Source organism: Delphinus delphis, chromosome 4 (genome assembly GCF_949987515.2).
Source record: "Delphinus delphis chromosome 4, mDelDel1.2, whole genome shotgun sequence".
NCBI classification, from domain to species: Eukaryota; Metazoa; Chordata; class Mammalia; order Artiodactyla; family Delphinidae; genus Delphinus; species Delphinus delphis.
The window spans coordinates 115570130-115589445 of NC_082686.1; the positions used below are offsets into that span (position 1 = coordinate 115570130).

General features: G+C 41.3%; 1 protein-coding gene across 9 annotated transcripts; it reads left to right on the forward strand.

The window, feature by feature from the left end:
• Positions 1-202: 202 nt before the first annotated feature.
• On the forward strand, positions 203-18107 carry FAIM (Fas apoptotic inhibitory molecule). 9 transcript variants are annotated; one of them, XM_060010055.1, is made up of 6 exons: positions 203-449; positions 5057-5115; positions 6462-6594; positions 6883-7111; positions 14249-14298; positions 17661-18107. In XM_060010055.1, the coding sequence occupies exons 1-6, from the start codon at positions 363-365 to the stop codon at positions 17808-17810; spliced, it is 708 nt and encodes a 235-aa protein (XP_059866038.1). In that variant the 5' UTR covers positions 203-362; the 3' UTR covers positions 17811-18107. The 9 variants fall into 9 exon arrangements, with proteins under 9 accessions (XP_059866038.1, XP_059866046.1, XP_059866040.1 ...); XM_060010057.1 differs by lacking the exon at positions 203-449 and adding an exon at positions 696-825; XM_060010058.1 differs by lacking the exons at positions 203-449; positions 5057-5115 and adding exons at positions 944-990; positions 6225-6316.
• The last annotated feature ends 1209 nt before the right edge of the window (positions 18108-19316 follow it).

Sequence of the window (19316 nt, forward strand, 5' to 3'; positions counted from 1 at the left end):
AGGACCCATCAGCCACCGTCCCGCCTTCTCGGACCTCGGTGTACAATTACACTGCACATTCAGCAAAGATTACAAAGAATACTTGCACACCCTGAATGGAGCTGAGAAGGAGAATTTCAGGTGTTGCAAGCCTTAGGGGCCAGCGTAGTTTTCCTTAAGAAATGATATTTGAAGAACAATCTCAACAGCAAAATGGAGGTTAACTAAGGGAAGAGGCAGGGAGGAGCGTCCAGGCAGAGGGAAGAGCACGTGCAGAGGCCCTGGGTGAGAAGGACTTTGCAACATTTGAGGATCTAAATGAAGCCAGAGGAGGCAGGGGCAACATCAAACACAGGGCCTTGCGCCAACCCTAAGGAGTTTTGATGTTTAAAGAAATAGCCAGCAGCCTTACAGGGTTTCAAGGAGCGAATGCCACGATCGGATTTACCTGCCCCGCGGCTACAGAGCAGGTAGGGGGGTTTGGCCCACCTGGTTTTCCCCGGCGTCCGACCAACGCCGGCTATCCGCTGTTTCTTACCGAGGAGCCTAGGGAGGGGGTGAGACCGCAAAGCCGGCGGCGGGAGAAGCGGGCGGGGTTGGGTCGCCGCGGGCGGGGTTGGGTCGCCGCGCGGGGAGGAGGAAGGCGGCCTGCGCGGGGCACCCCTGGGGACCTGAAGCGCGACAGAGTGTCGGCGCGCTCGGGACTTGCGCCTGCCGAGCTCTCGCTTCCGCGGAGGCTGCGTCTGGTTCTCGGCGACGGGACGAGGCCACGCTGCCTAAGTGGCCGAGTCGGCGGAACCCACCGGTCTCTGGGCCCAGAGCCCCGCCGCGGCCCACAGCGCTCAGGTGAGCCCCACACTTCAGGTGGGGAGGCCCGGCCGCCCCGGAAGCCCCTGCCCGCAGCCCCAGGCGACCCCGCCGCGGCGCTGGCGGCCGCCATCTCCGGGCGGCGGCGGTGGCGGCGGGCGCGCCGAGCGGTGGGCGGTGTCTCCGTGGCCTGGCGACCCTGCGGTGAGGCCCGGGCCCGCACGGGGGGCGGGGAGGGGGCTCCTGGTGTCTCCCGGCGGCCGGGCCGCGGGCGGGGCAGGGACCGGGGTGGGCGGCGGGGCCCCCCTACCCGGCCAGACCCCGCGACCCGCGGCTCCGGCCTCTCCCCGAGTATAAATTCATACTTGTCGCTGTCGGAAAAGTGGAGCAGAAAAGCACAAGCAAGGAAGCGCAGGAGCCGATCCCCCTCTCCCGGGAGACACTCGGGTTAACATTAAGGTGTATTTCCTTCCAGTCCCCTCTTCCCTGCAAGCATGAGCGAGCTGCAGTTTCGCTGAACATGGATCGTAAAGTGCCGCAGCTCGGCTTCTGTGTCTTACTAATACATCCCACGCGTCTGCGCGCGGCTTTCGATGTTTTTCTCCATCCTTTTCATTGGCCGCGCTAGTCTGTGTTGGGGCCAGGTTGACCGCGCCTGGCCGGGGCTTGACGCTCGCTGAGTGACAGGACTGTGATTTACATAATGGATTATCTCTCTGATGGTGAGCATACAGGTGGTTTTCAGTTCTTAGCTATTACAAAAAGCAATTTGTTGAGCACTGTTCCGTCTGGTTTTTTGAGCACGATTATTTGTGTAGAGAGAATCCCTCGTAAGGCTTGTGGTATACGTTGCAAAAATGCACCTCGGAAAAGTTATTTCCGTTTTTGTGCCTCGCATTTGGGAACACCTGGCTTAGGGAGCTTTCTGACAGACTTTGCTGGAGATCCCAGTGCTTCACAAGGGACCCGCCGGACGGTGTCAACACCTCTTTAAGTTTGACCTGCCTTGTAGCTGGCCTTACCTAGAGCTTTGCTGAAAAGGAACTGTGAGTACCTTAGTAATTTTTAAAACTGACTTAGGTTTAGCTTGGATAAACCATTACAGTCTCCAATACGACTAAACCTAAGTTAAAGCAAAATTCAAGCTGGGGTTAGTTAGATGAACAGTGGAAACTGTTTATATTTGTCATACTTTCTGATACATGGATGCTGGGTTGCTAGGGGAGGGATTTTAAAGGATTATGCTGATGGGTATGTCACCAGATACTCAGAAAGCTTCCTTTGAAGACATGTAAAGTTTCAAGTGAGTGAGTGACATTGTCCTTATCAGTGAAAATAAATGGAATTTGTTTCTCCATCCTTTTTATTTACATCCTTAAAACTTTGTGTTGAAACACAGGGGATTTTTCTTTGTAATAATCATTTTCCAGTTTGGTCACATGGTCGTGATAATTAAATGTATGTATGGTGGATAAATTTAGAATATGACATGTGTTTATTAAGTCCAATTTGTAGCTTAGAGATCTGTGTGAGACAGATACATGGACAGCTGTGATCATCTCTTGGTTATAGGTGTAATCATATTCCAAGAAACACTACTGGCAGGGCACCTGGGGTTTTTTTTTTTATATAGTAATCTTTTATTTATTTATTTATTTTTATATTTATTTTTGGCTGTGTTGGGCCTTCATTTCTGTGCGAGGGCTTTCTCTAGTTGCGGCAAGCGGGGGCCACTCTTCATCGCGGTGCGCGGGCCTCTTCACTATTGCGGCCTCTCTTGTTGCGAAGCACAGGCTCCAGACGCGCAGGCTCAGTAGTTGTGGCTCACGGGCCTAGTTGCTCCACGGCATGTGGGATCTTCCCAGACCAGGGCTCGAACCCCTGTCCCCTGCATTAGCAGTCAGATTCTCAACCACTGCACCACCTGGGAAGCCCTGGGTGTTTTTTTTTAAAACAGTTTTGTTGAGATATAATTAATATAGCATACAATTCCCCCATTTAAAGGGTATAATTCAACGGGTTTTTTGTGTATTACAGTATTAATTTTTTAAGTTGTGGTAAAATATATATGACATAAAATTTGCCATTTTAAAATGTACAGTTCAGTGGCATAAAGTACATCCATGATGTTGTGCAACCGTCACCACTATTTCCAAAACTTCTTCAACACCTTAAACTGATACTCTATAAATAAATGTTGAACGTATAAGTGAATGCTGATAGTTGAGGGAAAAAGTTTTTTTCTGTGATCTTGATTTCTAACCTTTCTAATTTGCTGTGTTGTCTTTTATACTTTATATGAAATATAATTATAATTAATATGGTACGATGCCTTATGTTAGTGTGATAATATTTGAAGTTCCTTATAATGGAAAATTGGGCAGTTCTTTCAAGTTTGCTGAATTACTGAACTTTCTAGAGTCTCTAAAAGTTGTAGAGCAAATTTTGAATGATATCCCAAAATCTACTCTGATTTACAAAGGATGCTTATTTAAGTTTATATTATGCTGTTGGCTTACTCTATTGCTATGTATTCTCTTTGCTTTGATAGTTGCAGGATACCCTCCGCTTTCATAGGAGATATCCTAAGAATTTTTTTTAAAGATTTTTTTTGATGTGGACCATTTTTGAAGTCTTTACTGAATTTGTTACAGTATTGCTTCTGTTTCATGTTTTGGTTTTTTGGCCATGAGGCATGCGGGATCTTAGCTCCCCGATCAAGGATGGATCCCGCACCCCCTGCATTGGAAGGCAAAGCCTTAACCACTGGACCACCAGGGAAGTTCCCCTAAGAAATATTTTTAAGACTAGAAAAATCCACAAATATATAAGGTGCTAAAAAAACGAGGGATTTATTTTGGGTACAGTGTGTTTTGAATCTTTAGCTTTCATTCCAAAATGCTTAGCTTTTCTTTGCCTGCTGGATCGCTTTTATGGATGCTAAGGTCTTTAATATCTTTAAAATTTTTTAATTAATTAATTAATTTATGGCTACGTTGGGTCTTCGTTGCTGCGCGCGGGCTTTCTCTAGTTGCGGGGAGCGGGGGCTACTCTTCGTTGCGGTGCGCAGGCTTCTCATTGCGGTGGTTTCTCTTGTTGCGGAGCACGGGCTCTAGGCGCACGGGCTTCAGTAGTTGCAGCACTTGGGCTCAGTAGTTGTGGCTCACGGGCTCTAGAGCGCAGGCTCAGTAGTTGTGGCATACGGGCTTAGTTGCTCCGCGGCATGTGGGATCTTCCCGGACCAGGACTCGAACCCGTGTCCCCTGCATTGGCAGGCGGATTCTTAACCACTGCGCCACTAGGGAAGCCCTTAATATCTTTTAAAAAACAATTTGTGGCTTCTGGCTGTTTCCAGACCAAAACGATTGTCAATCTCCCGTTTTTTACAAGGAGTGAGCACCCTTGGACATCTATACAGAAAAGGCTAGACTGGAGTAGGTCTTGGGAGCAAAAAATAGTTGAAATTATTTTTCAGTAGGTTTGGCAGGGGTACAACTGTTAATCCCAAATATTCAAATGTGGGGGGTTTCCTATGTGTGTGAGTATTATGTGTGCTTCTGATTTTAGCATTACAGCCCAGATGCTGTTTAGTTAATTACACAGGAGTTCTGGACTTCAGTTTTGGCTTGGGCTCTTCTAGTGACCTGAGCAAACTACGTAACTTTTATGGATTCATTATTGGCACTAGTAAATTAAGTGGGCTTGAGTAAGTGCGCAAATTACGTTTGCTCTTAGAAAGCAAACTGGCATATCCCTGGATGCTTCTTGCAAGCTTAACACATATACCATACATTTCACCCATTTAAAGGGTATATAATTCAATGGGCTTTTTATATATTACAGTATTAATTTTTTAAGTTGTGATAAAATATATATGACATAAAATTTGCCATTTTAAAATATACAGTTCAGGGGGCTTCCCTGGCTTCCCTAGTTCAGTGGCATAAACTAGAGTTTATTCTCTGGTTTTAGGAAATTATAAATCCATAACAGGTAAAAATATGATTGGCTAATTTGCGTGATTTAACTTCTTTCCCTGAAAATTAGATATTGCAATTCTATTGTATGTAAACGCTGTTTCATCAGAAACTGCGTGCAATTTAAGAAATGGATTGCAGGGTTAGAAAAACTCTTTGCAGATGTCATCTTTGTTGCTCTCTTTGCAGATGTCATCTTTGTTGCTCTCTTTGTCTTTCTTTGCTGCAATTCTCTTTGTCTTTCTTTGCTGCAATTCTCCTTTTCTCTTTCCTGGCTGCTAATTGGATTAAAGACTGTTTTGCCAACCATGGCATCTGGAGATGACAGTCCTATCTTTGAAGATGACGAAAGGTAAATGTCTTGCATTGCAATAAAACTAGCTTATGAAAATTTCAAGAAAGTTTTAATCATTCAGGAGAGGTATTTATGCAGGCTACTTTTTAAAGGACACATTTTGTAATATTGCAGAACACATAGTTTTGCTTTTCTGTGATTTCGAGCAAGGGTGGTAAACACCTGGCATGGAGGTAGCCAGCACTAATGTGGCATCCTTTCCCATAGGACCTGGAGGTAAGGTCTCCAAATCCATCCCAGCACAAAATTCTTGGCAGTCACTTCAAAATGATATAAAATCCATTTACTGTCTTTGATTTAGACCCTACAGAGGAGATTAGAGTGAATGAAGAGTAGGATGTAGTCAAGAGACAGACTCTGGAGCCAGAGTCCTAAGTTTACATCCCATCTGCCACTTACTGTCATTGTGACCTTAAACAAGCCCTTGGCCTCTCTGAGCCTCAGTTTCCTCATCTATAAATAGAGATAATGATAGTACCCACCTCATGGTGAGGATTCTTTGAGTTAATATATATAAAGCTCTTAGCACAGTGACTGACACACAGTAAGTACTAAATAACTGTTAGCTATGATCATTATTGCTGTAATAAATGTTACTTCTCTCAAAGCTAAAGATCTATATCAGTATCAAAATAGTACTTACATGTTACATATTCATTATACATAACAGGTTATTCACATAGGACACACATATAATATATATTTTATATTAAATTGTGCCAGAAACTTGACAAAACAGAATCCTTTATATTTTTAATAAGATTTCCCATAATAATGACAAGATTACTATCTTCCATAACATTTTTATATCTATTATAGAACATTTCTTCCATGACTTCTTTTTCCTCAGTCTTAGTGTTATAAATTAGAACCTTTTTTGTTAAAATTAATCCCTAGTTATTGGTTTAAGTATAAAATGTTTTGAGAATTCTTGCTTTAGAGTGATTGGATCTGAAAAAGTAAAACCAAAATTAAATACTGTGCTTTTTAAGTGACGGGAGGGAGAAGTAGAAACTTTTTACTGACCTTTCCAAGCATTATTCTGTGGCCTAGCTTAGAATACTTTCGTGGATAAACTGACTGATTCTTAATCCTATTATATTAAGGTGACTTTGGAATTATCTGACTATATACCCATATATAGTAATTTCATCTTAAAAGAAGAATGCATAAGAGGGAGAAGATAGTTACATGTACTGTAAGTAGGCTTTCTTAGCTAATATCACTTTAATATTTTATAATTTCAGGGCTTTTTGAAATCTGATATTTTCACCTTGGAAGGATTAATTGGTTATTCTATTACTGTTTTGGCCTATTATAATTGCTTAATTTTATTCCCTTAGCCCTCCTTACAGCCTGGAAAAAATGACAGATCTCGTAGCTGTTTGGGATGTTGCTTTAAGTGATGGAGTCCATAAGATTGAATTCGAACATGGGACCACATCAGGCAAACGAGTGGTATATGTAGATGGGAAGGTAGGAAAAACTGTTACTTTGTAAATATGGTGTACAGGGAAGCTTGATTTTGCTAATGTAGATTCTTCATATGTGAATGCAAGGCTTTTCTCTTACAGTGGTTATCTTTATATATTGGCCTGTATCATTTTGCCATACAAAGTAAACTAATAATAGTTGTGCAATTCATAGACTATAACATCTAATATTTAAACTTAAAATGACTTTATTTTCTAAAACCTTTGTATCGTGAAAATATTAAATTTTCTTCCATTTATGTGTTTTCAACTTTTATATTTTATTACTTAGGAAGAGATAAGAAAAGAATGGATGTTCAAATTAGTGGGCAAAGAAACCTTCTGTGTTGGAGCTTCAAAGATGAAAGCAAGCATAAATATAGATGCTGTCAGTGGGTTTGCTTATGAATATACTCTGGAAATTAATGGGAAAAGTCTCAAGAAGTATATGGAGAACAGATCAAAAACCACCAATACTTGGGTATTACATTTGGATGGTGAGGACTTTAGAGTTGTGCTGGGTAAGTGAGAGCCGTTTCTGCAGAATTTGTTGGCTTTTTATGGTGGCCATTTAATTAGTTCCTCTAACTGTCCAGACCTTTTATGGGAGCTTTGAATAGGAGAGAATGTTAAGTGCAGTTATATTTCTCACGTGTCCTGTGGAAATGAAGTATTCATTGAATCGACTGATTTATATGGAAAATATGAGAGCCAGATTTTATAGTGATGGATTCGAGGATTATAAACTTGGGTTTAAAGAAAGAAATATTGATGTAGACATTTGTTATTATTTGATATTTCTCTTTAAAACCATGTCTAAAGGCAGTTGGAAATTAAAGATTCATCAGTAAAAAGGGAATTTTTCTCTAGATAGCAATAGGTTTAGGACTGCAGCAGATCAAAATCATCAGTCCAGATAAAGTAGATTAAAAAATAAAAAGTAGGGCTTCCCTGGTGGCGCAGTGGTTGAGAGTCTGCCTGCGAATGCAGGGGACACGGGTTCGAGCCCTGGTCTGGGAGGATCCCGCATGCCGCGGAGCAACTGGGCCGTGAGCCACGGTTGCTGAGCCTGCGCGTCTGGAGCCTGTGCTCCACAGAGAACAAGAGAGGCAGCGATAGTGAGAGGCCCGCGCACGGTGATGAAGAGTGGACCCCGCTTGCCACAACTAGAGAAAGCCCTCGCACAGAAACGAGGACCCAACACAGCCATAAATAAATTAATTAATTAAAAAAAAAAATAAATAAAAAAATAAAAAGTAAGCCATTGCTCTTTGAGCTAAGTTCTGCTATTATAGATTGCCATCTGTGTTCTCAGTTTCTATTGGGCCTACAAAACTTGCAAGACAAATATTTACTACCTTTTCACTCTTCTGGTTACTCTTATTATTTCCTGCTTCTCATATCACTAAGTTAAGACTATGTAGATCATCTCATTAATTCATTGATTCATTTATTAGGTAATATTGAGAACCTCTTAAAGGGCAGTTTGTGTACCAGGCCTTGAGGATCCATAAATGAAGAGACTTTGTCTGTGTCTTTTAAGAGTATATAGTCTAGGGCTTCCCTGGTGGCGCAGTGGTTAAGAGTCCGCCTGCCAAGGCAGGGGACACGGGTTTGAGCCCTGGTCTGGGAAGATCCCACATGCCACGGAGCAACTAAGCCCGTGCGCCACAACTACTGAGCCTGTGCTCTAGAGCCCGCGAGCCACAACTACTGAGCCCACGTGCCACAACTACTGAAGCCCTTGCACTTAGAGCCCGTGCTCCTCAACAAGAGAAGCCACCGCAATGAGAAGCCCACACACCGCAACAAAGAGTAGCCCCTGCTCGCCGCAGCTAGAGAAAGCCTGCATGCAGCAACGAAGACCCAACACGGCCAAAAATAAATAAATTTATTAAAAAACATAGTATATAGTCTAGTTGAATGCTAGAAAATACCTTAAAATTTTTTTTTAAGAATGAAAAATGTTTATCAGGTAATAAATGCACATAGTTGGAAAAAAAAAAGGAAACCAAAAAACTCCTGTATGGTTTATTTATTAAAGAAATTGGGTCCATTTTTCTTGAAGAGGATAGGAAACCACCAAATTGTCTTCCAAAATGGCTGTACCATTTTGTGTTCCTCCCAGCAATGAGTGAGAGTTCCTGTTACTACACATCTTTGCCAGCAGTGTTGCCAGTGTTTTGGATTTTGGTCATTCTAGTAAGTGTGTAATGATATCTCACTTTTAATTTGCAAGTCCCTAATAATATGTGGTGTTGAGCATCTTTTCATATGCTTATTTGCCATCTGTGTATCTTCTTTGGGGAGCTGTTTCTATAGAGCTTTTGCCCATTTTTCAATTGGGTGGTTTGTTTTCCTACTGTTGAGTTTTAAGAGTTCTTAGTATATTTTAGATAACGAGTTAAAAAAAATTGGAACCATAATCTTTAGTGCATTATGAGATTTACGTATCATGAGAAAAAAGCAGATTAATGTTTTCAACCATTTTGGCTTCAGTTATATTTAAAAGACAATGTCTAGGTTGCCATTTAAATACTTCCTGTCAGTCAATAATTCTAAAAATGTAACAAAGATATTTAGATACACATTCTTTATCGGATATGTTTTGCAGTTATTTTCTTCCAGCCTGTGACTTGTACTGTCATCTTTATTTCTTTTTGATTTAAAAAATTTTCCTCCTCTTCATTTTCTGTTTCTATTAAGGAGTTATTTATTGTGTTTGTTTTGTGTTCCTTTTAGTTGAGTCCTCATTTATGAAATTATTTTTATTTCTAATTTTTACTGAGTTCTGTATACTTCATTTCTCAGAGTTTCTCTAATCATTGTTTAGTCATTCTTTCATATCTTGTATGATTTTCTTAATTTCTTTCAGCTCGTTTTGAAGTAGTATTTTACAGCTTTACCTTTCATGTAAGCATGTCTTTCTGATACTTCTATTATCTATAATGATGGTAGTCTGTTCTTTTTTCTTACAATTTTGTGTGGATCTAGAGCTCAGTACCTCTCTTTGATAATTCTTATATGATCTTAGTTTTTCTGAATTTATAGAAGGGAGTGTGTAGCTTTTTAAACTTCAGGTTCTTGAGTTCCCTTTTCTGTCGTTTTTGGATGATGTTAAAAATCATTGGGGCACACTTTCTGAGATGGCTGCTGTTTCCTTACCCCGTTTTTTGTAGATTTTCTTTTACTCTCGTTTCCCTGGGTGCTCAGTTTGGGGTTTGTACTGGAAGGGAGCTTCGGCGGGTTGGTTTGAGGGTTCCTGGGGCCCAGACTGCTGTAGCCCTTTCAGACCCCTCCCGCTGCTCCCACACCCCGTCCACTGTCAGGATGTAAAACCCCTTATAGTTCAGCTGCTCTTCACACATCCCCACTCCGAACGCTCCAGTTAGAACCGGGACTGCTGTCTGGGGATTCTTAGGTCCACCAGAGGCTCTGCTGCTTCCCTCTGCTTCTTTCTGCATGGTTGCCGATACTACAGCTACGGTCTTGGAGTTGCCCGTGGTTCCCCCACCTATTGGTACTGTAGAGTTTGTGGTGTAGATACTGTCCATCGGGTCTTTGGTTCTGTTCTGTTGCCCTGTCTGTTTTAGCAGGGGAAATTTGGAGACAGTAAAAAACTCATGCCTCTGCTACCGCTATCACCATCTTCATCATCAGCTTTCAAATTTACTTCATCCCCTGTTGAGTAAGATGAGGCTGTGAACATATAGTTCTCCCGCCGCTCCTCTCCCACCTTTACCACCTTCAACTTCTGTCTTCTCTACCTTTTCTTTGACATCATCAGAGTAGTTAATATTTGTATTCTGTTCTGTAGCCATAACTGTGTTCTCCTGTGTTTTTTCTATAGGTTGATTCTAAAATTAAAAACCAATAAATAACATTTATATTACTGTGATTTTGTAAATATTTTTGGAGTGGGCCACGGTTACATTCTTTCTCTGTATTATTGTCACACCCCCTGTGCCACTCAAAGGAAGTTGTTTTTAGTGTCAAGGTCAAGTGAGTTTTCTGTTCTATAATCTACCAGTTTCTCAAAATTATACCTCATTTTTTGTTTACTTCACAATTGGACCTTGATTTTTTTTTTTTTTTTTTTTTTAGTCATTTGTTTTTCTGGGCTCTTCTGGTGGCTTTTCTCTTTTCTTGTTGGAAATGGAAATATATCTTCTTTGCTCATGTTCCTAATGTCTGTTTGCATTTTTTACTCATATTATCTATTGCTTTGAAAACTTCTCATTCTTAATGACAGTATTCTTGGGCGTCTGTTGACTTCCTGTTCAAAACTAGATAGCTGCTTCCCAGGCCTGCTGCCCAGTGGCTGTCCTGGGCTTGCTTTCGTGGAACCCTGGCTTTAGTTCCATCAGTTATTGAATCCCACAGCTGCCAGTTTTACCTTTGTTTACTGGAAAATATCCTTAAGTGATTTCCTAATAAAGGGTGTCTAGGAGCTAAATATTATATGAACCTTATATGAAGTTGATACTTTTGTGGAGTATAGAGTTCTAGCTTTAAAATGTGGAGTTTTTTTCCCCTGAGAAATTTTGAAAGCCTTGTTCCATTGTCTCCTATTCTCCATTGTTTTGAATGAGAAGTTCTATGCAGTCTGAATCCCATTAGTTTTTTCTTTCTGGAAGCTTTTGGGGGCTCATCTTTATGTTCCAGAATTTTACAGTGTTGTGTTTAGAAATGTAGTGGCTCACCAGCTACTTTACTTTTAGGTGAAAAATGGTATTTCAGCATGTTTTTTATTTGCCCCTTTCAGAATTGGGTGAGGTTGAGCCTCTTTTCATGTGTTTAAGGTCCTTTTGTGTTTCTTTTCTGATAATGCCTGTACGTGTCCTTTGACCTGTTTTCTCTTGGGTCGTTGGTCTTTTTCTCCTTGATTGCTAGGAGTCCTTCTGTTACTAAAATTAGCTCTTTGTATTGTGAGCTTAAGTATTTTTCCCAGTCTGTCATTTATTATATGACTTTGCTTATACGTATGCATGTGTTTTTTTAATCATGCAGAAATCTTTTTTACTTTCATGTAGTCAGATTTACTTACCCCTTTTCTTTTATGGCTTCTGGATTAGCAATGTTCTTCAGAGGCATGTTAATAACAGCTATTATAGAAAATCTGAGTACATGTACACATTCAGTTGGCCCACTAAATAAAATTCCGATTGTCACCACCGTCATGGTTTATTTGAGCACCCTGTGCTCTGATCCAGGTGGCTGAGCTGGGTTTCCCCACAACTGTGGCCGTAGATGCTCCCCACTCAGGCTGCCATTGGGCTTCCCCTCCCGTACCTCCTGGGCCCCTCTGCTCTTCTCTTTCCCTCTAGCCCAGTTCAAAGTCCTTTCTCCACTCTCTAAGTGAGGCTCACATCTCGAGGTACGGGGAGAAGAGACCGTGTTCCTGGAGTAGACGGCTTGTCAGTGTCAAGGCATCCAGCCTTGACACCCAGGCAGGTTTGTTTTTGTTTTTTTTTTAATATGAATAGTACTTTTTCTTTTTAAGAAGATGTTGGGGGTAGGAGTTTATTAATTTATTGTTTTTGCTGTGTTGGGTCTTCGTTTCTGTGCAAGAGCATTCTCTAGTTGTGGCAAGCGGGGGCCACTCTTCATGGCGGTGTGCGGGCCTCTCACTATCACGGCCTGTCTTGTTGCAGAGCACAGGCTCCAGACGCACAGGCTCAGTAGTTGTGGCTCACGGGCCTAGCTGCTCTGCAGCATGTGGGATGCTCCCAGACCAGGGCTCGAACCCATGTCCCCTGCATTAGGAGTCAGATTCTCAATCACTGCGCCACCAGGGAAGCCCATGAATAGTACTTTTTAATGATTTGAAATTTAAATGCAAACAATTACCAGAAGAAAGCATGTAATTTTTTTTTGAATTGAATTTTTTAATTTATTTTTTATACAGCAGGTTCTTATTAGTTATCTATTTTATACATATTAGTGTATATGTGTCAATCCCAATCTCCCAATTCATCCCACCACCACCCCTCCTTTCTCCCCTTGGTGGCCATAAGTTTGTTCTCTACGTCTGTGTCTCTATTTCTGCCTTGCAAACCGGTTCATCTGTACCATTTTTCTAGATTCCACATATATGCGTTAAAATACGATACTTGTTTTTCTCTTTCTGACTTACTTCACTCTGTATGACAGTCTCTAGGTTCATCCACGTCTCTTCAAATGACCCAATTTCGTTCCTTTTTATGGCTGAGTAATATTTCATTGTATATATGCACCACATCTTCTTTATCCATTCATCTGTTGATGGGCATTTAGGTTGCTTCCATGACCTGGCAATTGTAAATAGTGCTGCAGTGAACATTGGGGCCCTGGCAGGTTTTGACCCCTGGGCTCCGTATGCACACACAGGTCCCGCTTCTCTCTAGTCTTCGTTATAACACCCAAAGCTCGTCTTCTGGCTGCTTAATGAGTACAGTCCTCCCACCTGCCACTCCCTGGGACGCTGACATTCACAAGTGGCTCTAGGGATCCTTCCCCAAAATGCATATGCATTTGTGACACGCGCACACATGTACACACCTCCCTGGAGTGAGCTGCGGCCGCTTAGCTAATGCCCAAGTGTATCGTGGCAGCATTTTGCTCTATCATGTCAGCACTGTAATCTGAACAGTCTATCAAGTACTATGCCTGTGTTTTTTTCTTATGATCCAGTAATTTTCCTCAAAGTGAAACCATAACAAAATGAATAGAGATTACTGTGCTATCCAGTATGAAATTTAAGGCTAAATTGCTATCTATCCTGTATGAACAGCAGGGTAGCCTTTTCTGGCGGTCTCTTTGTGCCATCATCCAGTCGGGTTAGTGAGAGGCAGGAGGAATCATCTAGTCACTGGTGTTAGAGGACATTCTAGGAGGGATAAATTAGGAGTCTGGGATTAGCAAATACACACTACTATATATGAAATAGATAAATGACAAGGTCCTACTGTATAGCACAGGGAACTCTACTCGATATTCTGTAATAACCTATAAGGGAAAAGAATCTGAAAAAGTGTGTGTGTGTGTGTGTGTGTGTGTGTGTGTGTAAATGAATCACTGTGCTGTACACCTGAAACTAACACAACATTGTAAATCAACTATACTCCAATAAAAAAAAGAAAAGCAATACTTGCTATAATCCAAAAAATAAAAATAAAAAAGGGATAAGGTCAAATATTGCATTACTTAAAGTACGTATGTTTTTAAAAGGCCAAAAACACTCTTTAATTTGCTAAAATATATTGGTATCCTAAATGGAAACACATTGTAATCCTGGGAGTGTGTAAACCCTTCTTTGATTCACAACGAGACCTTAAAATTTTATTAAAACATTTCAGATGATATGAAAAAAAAGACATTCTGTGTGGAAAGGTCCCTCTTCGCATTCATTTGTCTGCATCCTCCTTTAAAGATTTTCTTTAACAAGTCTTCATTAATTTGTATTGGGATCATGATTTTTTCTTAGAAGATTGCTTTCATTTTTATTTCGTCTGCGAACAAAAGATAAACATAATTTCTTCAAATTTGGAAGAATTTCAAAGCCATGAATGGAATTAATGGAGTTTTCAAAATCCAGTGTAACAGACTCTTCTTAAAATAATGAAGTGTTAACTTTAAATCACAGATTATAATTTTTTTTTCATCTGTTACTTTTACAGAAAAAGACACTATGGATGTATGGTGCAATGGTAAAAAAATGGAGACAGCAGTAAGTTGACCTTTTGATTACCCTCACCATGTGCGTGAGTGACCATTGAAATGTTGCTGTGTTTCCTAACTGGAGATTTTATAAGTAATGAAGGTCCTCTTGGTTAAAAACAAAAAAGAGATGAAGTAATACTGACTCCAAAATCTGAAGAACTTCCCTGGGCAGTGCCTGGGGCAGTGAGAGTTTGGTAACAACTTATGTGTGGCACCAAGCTCATACTCTACCTTTCCTCTCCTGGACCAGCCTCTACCCTGAAAAGAGTTCCCACATTTACAAAATCCTCCCCGGCGCGGTGCAGCACAGCGCAACCTGCTGCACGTCGGGACCAGGGTCCGGTGCGGAGAATCCTTCGTCCTGGGACACGGGCGCGCGGCTAGAAAGGTTGCCGCCCCCTCGCCCATCACGCCCGTTTCATGAGGACCCTGGTGCTAAACCATTCGTAGACGATCTCCTTTTGGGTCTGGGTTTCGTACCTAGCAGAGCAGCTCCCTTGCTGCAAACTTACTGAAAGTCAGTCCTCGACACAAGGGTTTGTAAAAAAAAAAAAAAGAAAGAAAAAAAAGTCCTCCCCAAAGGTTGAGTCCTCCTGTGTTTATCCAGGTTAAAGAGGTGCTTTATATCACTGCTTCTCAAACTTGCATGCATAGAATCAGTTGGGATCTTGTTAAAGTGCATATTCTAACATGTCCTCAGGTGCTGCCAGAGCTGCTGGTCCACAGGTCACACTCTGAATAGGAAGGCTTTACACCATACACTCAAAAAGCAGATAGTACTTTTCTAAAAGCAAAGATTGTGAAAAAGAAATGATGCACACAATGTCAGGTGACACAAAGGCAGGTAGGAAAGGGCACTGTCACGAACCCCAGAAGACAAGTGGAATTTGTAGAGTAGCAGTGCTAAGAGGCTACCCCACCCATTGAAGCCAAGCACAATGAAATCCCCATCCAAACCCCAGTGTGTTGGGCTTTTGCTGCTTGCACTGTTAGGGCTGTGGTGGGATGAATATAGGAGTGCATCTCAAGTGGGAAGGAAGTAATGGTATGTACAGCAGGGGAGGAAGTGAAGCAGGGGAGGCGGTCCTGGACAGCTGGGAGTGTGGAAGCAGGAGCTGAAATCTTTGGGTGGAAATTCCCATGTGTTCTGGGGTCAGCTGGCAAGCAGGTGGTATACCAGCCCTGGTGTCCCCTTTCATGGCTTCAGACGTGAACACCAGGGCGAGAGATCGTGAGAAGGTCTCTTCCCCGGCACAGTTTAGCTAGTTGCAAGTTGTGGTTGCTGCTGTTATCTCCCTTCTCTATTGTGGGTCTGGGAAGGTGAGGAGATGTGCTTGGAGGGAAGGTCTGGGATGAATGTATTCAGCAGACTAGCTGGGTTTTATAGCCAATCTGCTTCTAAGGAAGTGCCCAAGCCAGAAATCAAAGGTTACAAAGATTAATGCTTTTCTCTTTATTAATCCTAGTTTTAATTCTTGAAGGGAAATGTAACCAGGGCTCACTCAAAATTGATCCTCCAGAGTTTGATCCACCCTCTGGGTTAAACCTACCCATCGAGACTTTTATGCAGAGAGGCTTGGAGAGCTCTTCAGTATTTTATGTCTCCTTTTGGACCAGCTTAAGTTTCCATGCCTACTGTGTGCCCGATGCCACATCTACTAGTCCTTCCTATTCTCCCTTTCCTACCCTGGAATTCCCTAGATGGAGTCTGCAGTTTGGGATCACATTCCTTCCACCCTCCAGGAATTCTCCAGTGCAAATGTAAAGAGAGATTTAAGAATGTGGTTGTAAATAAGTAGGGAGTTGAAAATAATGTCCATCCACAATGTCTTTGTTCCTCAGTAATTGACAAGAAACCACAAGTGTTTGGACAATAGCTCTGTCTCACCCAGTTGCCTCCTCATTGTAACTACGACCTAGTTTGCCGGGCAGTCTTCCCCAGCACTATGCACACCTGCTCTTGCTGCCTGTGAGTTACGGCTTATTTTCTCCATTTCCTTTTCATCTCAAAGCACCGTGACCAAGACCATGTATCTGTCAAATTACCAAGAAGCTACTGACAAGGATTGTATTACTCAACCCTTCCTCTGCCCTCTAAATTGATTTTTACAGAAGTATGACCTGAGGGATTTTTTCAAAGCTCAATGTGAAAAGGGGTAAAAAGAACACACTAGACTCCAGGGCCAGCACCCCCAGTCCTTGTGGTCAGTACACCTCCGTGTTGGCCAGATTCTTCCCAGAGCTAAGAAAAAGCTTCCCTCTCTGATGCCTCCTGTGCTTTCTTTGGTTAGATAATGTTAGCTACGGGGCCTTGCTCTGTCTGCTTTGGCTGCCAGGAAGCTCATAGCCAAGTTGTGAGTCTGATGGTGCTTGCTTGCATAATCCACTTTTATCCTCTAAGCCTCCTGTTCTTCATTCCTTCTCTGTACCACTTGGCCCCTATCTTTTTACTCTAGATCAGTGCTGTTCAATAGAAATATGAGCCACAGATATGAGCTTCATATATAACTTTTCTAGTAGCCAGATTTCAGAAGTTTTACAGTGAAGTTCATCTTAATAAAAATTTGATTTAAATCAGTATATCAAAAATATTATCATTTAACATGTAATAAATATAAAAAGTTTCTACTGAGTCATTTTACATTCTTTGTTTCATACTAAGTCTTCCAAATCCAGTGTATATTTTACCCTTAACATAGTATCTCATTTTAGACCCACCTCATTACATGCTCAGTTGCCACATGTGGCCAGTGGCTACTGTACTGGACAGAGCAAGTCTAGACTCAGTAGTGTTTGGTTTTATGTTATTTTTAATGTATTTATTGTAAGCCACCTTATACACTGGGGAATCAGATGTTCAGAGTGGTTAAGAACACTCCATCCCTTACTGACTGGGGCCTTCAGCAAGTAATTTAACTACTCTGTGCCTCAGTTTCCTCACATATCAAATGTGGATAGTAATCGTACTCCAATCAGGTTATTGTGAGGATGCAATAAAATAATGCATGTAAACCATTCTTTGTATAGAATAAATCACTAATAAATGTTTGCTATCAGGTTTATTATTTTTACTTTTGAAAATGGTCTACATTGTCTACATAGTGTATGTTATAGACACATAGCCATTAGGTACACTTTTTTTTTTTCTCTGAAACTTAAGATTCTTAAAGATTGTAGGGGGTACAAATAAGAAACCTTCATAACAGAGACGTAACAGCATCTAAATACAAGCTTCTAACTTTAATCTTGCCAAGTTTAACATTGAACTAATATGTACTTCATTATACCTCCCTTTTTGGGTGATGTTAATGCTCTAGACAAAGACAAATGTTTCTGGAACACTAATTCCTCCTTCTTTTGTTTGCCCAGGGTGAGTTTGTAGATGACGGAACTGAAACTCACTTCAGTATTGGGAACCATGACTGTTACATAAAGGCTGTCAGTAGTGGGAAGCGGAAAGAAGGGATTATTCATACTCTCATTGTGGATAATAGAGAAATCCCAGAGATTCCTGAATGACTTCATGTTAATGAATTTTAATCTTAAGAAGTAAAGATCAGGACTTTTAAATTACTGTGGTGATTAAATATGTTCAGTATATACTTTTCAGTACATCTAGTCGCCATGTTTTTATTTTTTAGTTACTTGAAACTGTAATAATGTTCCAAAGGTCAGGAAAAAAAATTATGTATCATAAATATTGCAATTTATTTTGTAAATAATGTAAAATGTTTTAACATCAAATGGAAAATAAGATATGGACCAAAAATCACTAGTGTTTTACAAGAGCAACTTTTACTATAATAAATGCTATAAAATAAAATTGGTGCTGCTTGATTTGTGTTTCTTAAAATGGATGTCTTTGTATATTTTTAACCTGTGCAGATAGATTGTCTAGTTTAAAGCAATTGATATACAATGATATTATTAGTTTAACTGAAATGAGAAACATTTTCTATCTGGAAACAATGTTGAGATGTCAAAGAGTGTCACGTAAGAATTTAATTAAAAATAGGCTTCTGAAAAAAAAAGTTTTCTGAAAATCCAATTGTTTAATCAGCATGATCAGGACAAAAAAAAAAGGAAGAAGCAAACTTCTTTACACCAGATAGCATCAGTTGCATTGTCAGGCAGTGTTTAGAAAGTCAGAGTTGCACACCTGTGTGGAGGTAGCTAGCACCAGTGTTAGCGCTTTGTGACTAAAGCAGACCCACCCAGGCAGATTCACAGAGATGCCGCCTCAGTACGGGAAGTGGTCCAGATTGTGTCAGTACTCGTTTCTGAAGGTCTTTCAGGGCAGGACCTGGTTTAATAGTAGAGCCTTTTATCGGGGTATTTCATGTCCATTATCACATGGGGATCCTCCATAAGAGGGAGAATTCTCCATTTTCTAGACTTGCTCTGTCCACTAGGGTAGCCATTAGTCATGTAGCTATTTAAGTTAAATTAACTAAAATGAAACAATTAAAAATTCCTCTATCACACTAGCCACATTTCAGGTCCTCAGCAGTCACATGAGGCTAGCAGTCACCACATTGGACAGTGCAGATACAGAACATTTCCATCATCATACCAAGTCTGATTGGACAGCACTGGCCTGGAGACATTGTCTCAAGCTTAGTGAGCTGTTCTGTACTGGAACAGGCAGGACTTAGACCCAGGTTTTTCTGACGCTAAAACCTATGTGCTGTACTACCTTCTCCCTGCCGCTCACGTATTTCTAAGAGATTTGGGGCAGAACAGAGGCACAACCACGCTCTAACATCAGGCACGAGGAACTGAGGGGCAGGACAGCAGCGAGGGAACGTGGCTCAGACAGGCGGGGCCCCCGCAGGCAACATGCGTGGTGGCAGAGCATATTAAAATTAGCCTGTGAGTTACCTACTCTGACATTTGTTTTATTTGAAGTCTTACGACTGGAAGGTTAGCATACCACATGTATAGAAATCATCCCCCTGCTCTCCCCATGCCACCCCCCCAGCCTTCCTTCACTGCCACTGGAAGATTAGGACATGAATGAACTAA